A 6,839-nucleotide genomic window follows, 5' to 3' on the forward strand; every position below is an offset into this window, starting at 1 on the left:
TAGTAGTAGTAGTAGTAGTAGTAGTAGTAGTAGTAGTAGTAGTAGTAGTAGTAAGTTTAAGGTTAAGGTGAAAGCTAATGATAAGGTGAAGATCAAAGTGAAGGTTAAGGTTGAGGTTACGGTGAAAGTTAAAGTGAAGGTGAAGGTGAAGGTTAAAGTTAAGCAAGATTAAGGTGAAGGTTAAAGGTAAACAAGATTAAGGTGAAGGTTAAAGTTGAGCAAGATTAAGGTGAAGGTGAAGGTTAAAGTTAAGCAAGGTTAAGGTGAAGATGAAGGTTAAAGTTAAGCAAGTTTACGGTTAAGGTTAAGGTTAAAGTGAAGGTTAAGGTTGAGAACACGAGAACGCACCTCCCCATTCCACGGAGTCTGGGATAATTTTCAGCTTTCTCTTGATGGGGCCGTTCATGAGTTGGTTCAGGTCTCCGTTGTGTAACGGTTTCACGTGGCGCGCATACAGGAGATCTGTCCAATGAGATGGATTATTTATACTGTTCTTTAAAATACCATACACCTATGTGAGAATTAGATGGGGCGCCAGCAGAAGAACAAGACTTAGTGGGAGGAGCAGAAGGCTATGGAATCAACCATTGCTTGGAACCGTCTGCATCTGCACACTTCGAGATGTGCTTCTTCAGGGGACGGGGCGCTTATGGGGATGCCCCTTGTGCAGTGATGTCGGTCCTTCACTCAGGTAACTCAAGTAATCTATGTGAGATTTCTTTTTGATGACGTGTGAATGGAGTGAAATACCATTCCTTTGTAATAAATCTTTTTATGATAACATGGAGGAATAAGAATACTAGCCTGTGTGAAATTTCTTGAGGATCATGGATGGAAGAGATAAACGGACACTATGACTATGAGAGATTTTTTTTTGTTGATAACGTATAAAGGGAACGAAATACCATTCCTATATTTTAATATATATTTTTGATGGTAACACAGACGAATAAGAATACCTTGTTGATGATTATAAATGAAAGAGATCAAAATACCATGACGGTGTGAGATTTTTTTGTTAATGATTGTGGATAGAAGAGATACAACGCCATGTTTATTTAGAGATTTCTTGTTGATGAACATGGGTGGGGGCGATAAAAAATGTCATTATCATGCCTATGTGAGATTTCGTGTTGAGAGTTATTACAGACGGAGGAGATGGGCTCTCGTGGCCTAGAGGTTAAGGTGCTCGCCTCTCATTCAAAGGTCCCGGGTTCGAATCCGGGTAGCGACGGAAAATGTTTCTTCTCTAAAGTGGTCTCCTTTCTCCTCCTATCCTGTTCTCCAACAATGTTCTGTCGTCTGCTTTCGTCTCCAATTTCTGCCCCCACCCTATCTATCACCTCCTTTGCCCCCCTCCTCTGGGCTGCTGACTCTTTCTGCAGCCTTTCTACTGCTACTCATTGGCTCTTTCTTACTGCTGTCTTTCAGCCACACCCCCGATCTTATGGTAGGAAAGATCAACACCTAGCTTTCTTGGACAGGGGTGAAAAATCTCGGAGGTGTGCAAGTTACGCACGTTAAAGATCCCTTGGTGGTCTAAAATCGATAAGAGTAGGCTTCGGCCGCCACCCGCGTAAAATTCAAAATGTCCTACTAACTGAAATTAATGTTTGGTGTGTCCCGCGCGCTCATATGACCTTATACAGTTGCGAGCACCATAAAACACTTACCAAAAAAAGGGCAAAAATATATATAAAAAAAGACGGAGGAGATAAGAAACACCAGACCTATGTCGGACTTGCTGGTGTCCTGCCGTCCCCTGGTGGCCCCACCCCAGTCCATGATGTTGTAGAATATTATGGGTGGAGGCGATAAAAAATGTCATGCCTATTTAATTTTGTCATGAGATTTCTTGATTGTTTGTTTTAGTAAGGTTTAACGGCGCTCGCAACTGCATAATGTCATATGAGTGCCAAGGGGTGGATGTCAATAGAGAAGTCCAGACGGGGAATCAGGCTTACTCTGCTCACCTCTTTAGCCTCAATAGCACAGAATCTGCTTCGACTATCAAGGCACCCCGGAAATAGTTCACAAGAGAGTGACAAACATACAAAAATAGTAGAGGGAAAATGGCGACAGTAAGGATGAGGAAAGAAAAAGCAGCAGTCCCCCCCCCCCCTATGTTGTTCCGGCACAGTATGAGCATGACATTGATAGATCAGCCCATTTGCAATTCTACTGTGCGTAAGAACATGTTAATATGCCCCCTTTGGGAATGTGCTAAAGACAACTTCAGCCAGTAGTACTGCCCGGGGAGGGGGGGTGAGATTTCTTGTTGAAGAACTTGGGTGGAGGCGATACAATATCATGCCTTTATGAGATTTCTTGTTGACAGTTATGACAGACGGAGGAGATAAGAACTAGCAGACCTATGTCAGACTTGCTGCCGTCCGGCAGTCCCATGGCGTCCCCACCCCAGTCCATGTTGTACAATATGGGTGGAGGCGATAAAAAATGTCATGTCTATTTATTATGAGATTTCTTGTTGACAGATATTACAGACAGCATCCTTGCAGGAAAGAACAGAAGAACGTTCAACCAGATGTGCACTGGCACAATCAGTGGAATGACCCTCGGCGATATTTTGGAGAGAGCAACGGAGCATGAATGGGCATGTCCTGAGTGCAGGGATGTTGCTTTCTGAAACATGAACAATGAGCAGAGGGATGAGATAAGAAACACCAGACCTATGTCGGACTTGCTGCCGTCCTGCAGTCCCATGGTGGCCCCTCTCCAGTCCATGATGTTGTAGAAGTTGACATTTGAGGAGACCGCGCCCACCGTCACTTCGGCCGAGCTCCAGGCGTTAGTTGCTTCTCTCCACTCCCCTGAAACAAAAAGCCGCTATACTTGAATAATAATAATAATAATAATAATAATAATAATAATAATAATAATAATAATAATAATAATAATAATAATAATAACAGATAGCATTTGTTTAGCGCATATCCCCGCTCAACAGCAGGCTCAATGCGCTTTACACTATATTATTACCCCAGCAGAACATAGCACACACCGAAACATTCTCAGCTTCCCGGGAAGCATACAGTGCAAGTAGCTGATTAAGCGCTCAAACACTAACAAACTGTCAAGATCTTTCGCTGTCTATAGCCGGGTACCCATTCCCACCTGGGTGAAATGAAGTAAACTCGTGTAGAGTGCCTTTCCCAAGGACGCAACGTCGGGCCCCTGACGGGATTTGAACCCACGACCTTACGGTTGCGAGTCCCAGAGCCTAACCACTAGGCCACCGATGTGTCTGATGTGAATGTTCCTTTTGTCAGCTTTACTTCTCTTTTCATATTGAAGTTTAATGACAGTAATATATAATTTAATTAGTTTTTTTTTACAAATGTATAGATCTACCTGCATGTGTTTTTATGGTCCTGTATAGCCAAGAAAAAAGTCCCTCTGGTATAATAAAGTAATCGCTTATCTTATTTTATCTTATCTTACTTAACTCTTTCAGAACTGGGGCGTTTCCATCTATATTGCAATTATGTGTACAGATGAAATAATCAAAGATCGCTGAAGAAATATTAAAACAAATCCATAATAAATCTCTGACATTAGTAAGTAGCCTACAAATGTGCAACTTTACAGACATGCATATCATGTGATATTTATTCTTGTTGATGAATAAAATATGGGTTGATGTTTGTATGTTTGTTTGTTTGTTTTTGGGGTTGTTGGTTGTTGTTGTTGTGTATGTTTGTTTTTGTGTTGTTGTTGTTGTTTTTTTTTTGGGGGGGTGTTGACGATTATGGATAGAAGAGATGAAATACCAAACCTATGTGAGATTTCTTTTTGATGACGTATGAAGGGAATGAAATAATTAAATATCACTGAAGAGAAGAGTTTAGAACAAATCCATGACATATCTTTCACTTTCACATTAGTATGCACAAGCATGAGCGACTGCACAAATTACAATTACACTAGAACCTGCTCTAACGACCACCTGTATAAGACAATCACGTGCAACATACGACAGTAATAATAATAGATAGCATTTGTATAGCGCAATCCCCGCACAACAGCAAGCTCTATGAGCTTCACAATCTATACTATTACCCCAGCAGACCTGAGAGCATTCTGAAACAATCTCAACTTCCTGGGAAGCATACAGTGCAAGCAACCATTTATAGGCGCTAAAACACTAACATACTGACAAGATCTTTTGTTGTCTATGGCCGGGTACCAATTCCCACCTGGGTGAAGCGAGGAAAATTCGTGTAACGTGCCTTTCCCAAGGACACAACGTCGGGCCCCCGAACCCGCAATCTCACGATTACGAGTCCGGTTGCCTAACTTGCGAAGTTAAACTTTACCTTTACCTGATCTCCAGCCTCACCTACAGTGGGAGTTCGGGGGACGGGGGACGGTGGCGGTTGGGGGGGGGGGGTAAACTTTACCTTTACCTAATCACCAGCGGCCTCACCTGCTTTGACTAAGTCCTCCACTCTTTGGGCAGCCTTGTTGATTTCCTCCAGACCTGCATTGTCTACAATTGAAGAGCTGGAAAGAAATGATGTTATTATCATATTGTGATTTTTTTTAAAAAGGTGTTATAGAATTTTCCATGAGGCCTATAACAAGAAAAGGGATCGCTCGTTATACTATGATGATGATGATGATGATGATGATGATGATGATGATGATGATGATGATGATGATGATGATGATGATGATGATGATGATGATGATGATGATGGTGGTGGTGGTGATGATGAGGATGATGATGATGATGATGATGATGATGATGATGATGATGATGATGACGATGATGATAACAACAACAACAACAACAATAGCAACAACAACAGCAACAACAACAATAATAATAATAATAATAATAATAATAATAATAATATTTTAATAATAATAATAATAACAATAAACAATTAAAGCCGCTAGGAGCACTATCAGTTTAAAGAAGACTGTGTAAACTTAAAAACCCAAATGCGTTAGAGCCAAGAATACGGAGATGTATCTTCAGAGCCAGAAATCTGAATTTCTACTTTTCCTTTGTATAAGCACTCCCTCCCCTCACGGAGAAGAAAGAAAGAAGAAGAAGAAGAAAAAAAGAGGCTTCAATTCGCCAGCATGGTACTACTGCTGCTCAGCAAAGCTAGTCACACCGACGGGAAAACGAGCACGGATAGGGTCGCTTTTAAGCACAAGGAGGCTTTCCTGAAAAACGCTGTTTTGAGAAAATCGAAGGTGAAGTTTTTTCCCCTTGTTCAGTTTCTAAAAGACAAGGAGAGTTTTCTCTATAACCAAACAAATATACACACTAAGGAACCCAAACTTCTCCTATAGGTAGGGCAAGCCCATTTTTTGGTGTAGGTCAAGATTTCTGGAAACCCCCGAAATCTGGGTAAGCCCGCTTGTCCTTAAAAGCGACCATACTCGTATGTACTGTCTACACAGTTTCCTCTCTACTCATTCTCCTATCGGCGAAGAAAGTTGTAATGAAAGATCCCGCTTCTTAAATGATCTTACAATGCTGAAAATACCATGCCATACCATACCATACCGTACCGTAGACCTCCCATACCATACCATACCGTTCCGTACCGTACTGTGCCACACCGCGCCAAACCACACCACGCAACGCTACGCCACACCACACCACGCCATGCCACGCCAAACCAAACCACAGGACACCACACTACACTCTACCTTACCCTACTTTACCCTACCCTGCCGTACCACACCACGACACAACACGACACATCACGCCATGCCACGCAACACCACGCCACGCGACTCCACAATACAATACCATTCCATATTGCCTGTGTCTTGTAAAATGTACTGACTCCTTTACCAATCACAGACAACAATACACAGAGATCAATCTGAGCGTAAGATTTTTGCCGTGCCCTATTGTATTGTGTACATGTATTCATTCCACTGACCGTGCCCTATTATATTGTGTACATGTATTGACTCCACTTACCGTGCCCTATTATATTGTGTACATGTATTGACTCCACTTACCGTGCCCTATTATATTGTGTACATGTATTGACTCCACTTACCGTGCCAAAAAGGTATGGGCCCCAAGAACTGACAGAGTCAACAGGCGAGATCCACGAATCGCCCATAGCGAAACCTTTGAAGTTCATTTGGATTTCGGATTTTTTGATTGCCTGAAAGAGATACGTAAAGACAGTATACACTATATAAAATGATTTTGTCGTCGGGTACTCCTACAATCTTGCAGGCAGACACCTTCTAAAACATCTCTCTCTCTCTCTCTCTCTCTCTCTCTCTCTCTCTCTCTCTCTCTCTCTCCTAACACACAAGGCAAGAGTGAAGGACAGACAGACAGACAGACAGACAGACAGACAGACAGACAGGCAGACAGACAGACAGACAGACAGACAGACAGACAGACAGGCAGACAGACAGACAGACAGACAGACCAGTGAAGGGGATTTACCTCGTTAAGAACATCGGAGAAGGCTGCAGTCATTTTTCCACCGTACGATTCGGAGAAAATGTAGAAAGGAATTTCCTGAAAATGCAAAGTCGTCAGATCTTAAAAATTTGCCTCAATTACACGTGAAAACTACACACGTAATATTGCCCGTAAACACTATGGACTTAATCGTTGTAACATGCAAGATACTGATAATAGATTTTTAAACAACCAATCACCGATCTAACAAAAACTTCCTGCCTCCCTTGTCCATTATTTCCTCCTTTTCTTCCTCCTCTTCCTCCTCCTCCTCCTCCTCCCCCCTCCTCCTCTACTCTCTTCTCCTCCTCCTCCTCCTCCTCCTCCTCTACTCTCTTCTCCTCCTCCACCCTCTCCTCATCCT

At 42.3% G+C, this 6,839-nt stretch overlaps 1 protein-coding gene across 1 annotated transcript; it reads right to left on the bottom strand.

Moving 5' to 3' along the window:
* Positions 1-322: 322 nt before the first annotated feature.
* Positions 323-6,532, bottom strand: LOC101845357 (retinoid-inducible serine carboxypeptidase-like). The gene is made up of 5 exons (XM_005108469.1): positions 6,458-6,532; positions 6,054-6,164; positions 4,448-4,520; positions 2,691-2,831; positions 323-462 (listed from the first exon to the last, which is right to left on the bottom strand). Exons 1-5 carry the CDS (start codon positions 6,488-6,490, stop codon positions 323-325), a joined length of 498 nt encoding a protein of 165 aa, XP_005108526.1. The 5' UTR covers positions 6,491-6,532.
* Positions 6,533-6,839: the final 307 nt, after the last annotated feature.

Source organism: Aplysia californica, unplaced genomic scaffold (assembly GCF_000002075.1).
Source record: "Aplysia californica isolate F4 #8 unplaced genomic scaffold, AplCal3.0 scaffold00691, whole genome shotgun sequence".
NCBI classification, from domain to species: domain Eukaryota; kingdom Metazoa; phylum Mollusca; class Gastropoda; order Aplysiida; family Aplysiidae; genus Aplysia; species Aplysia californica.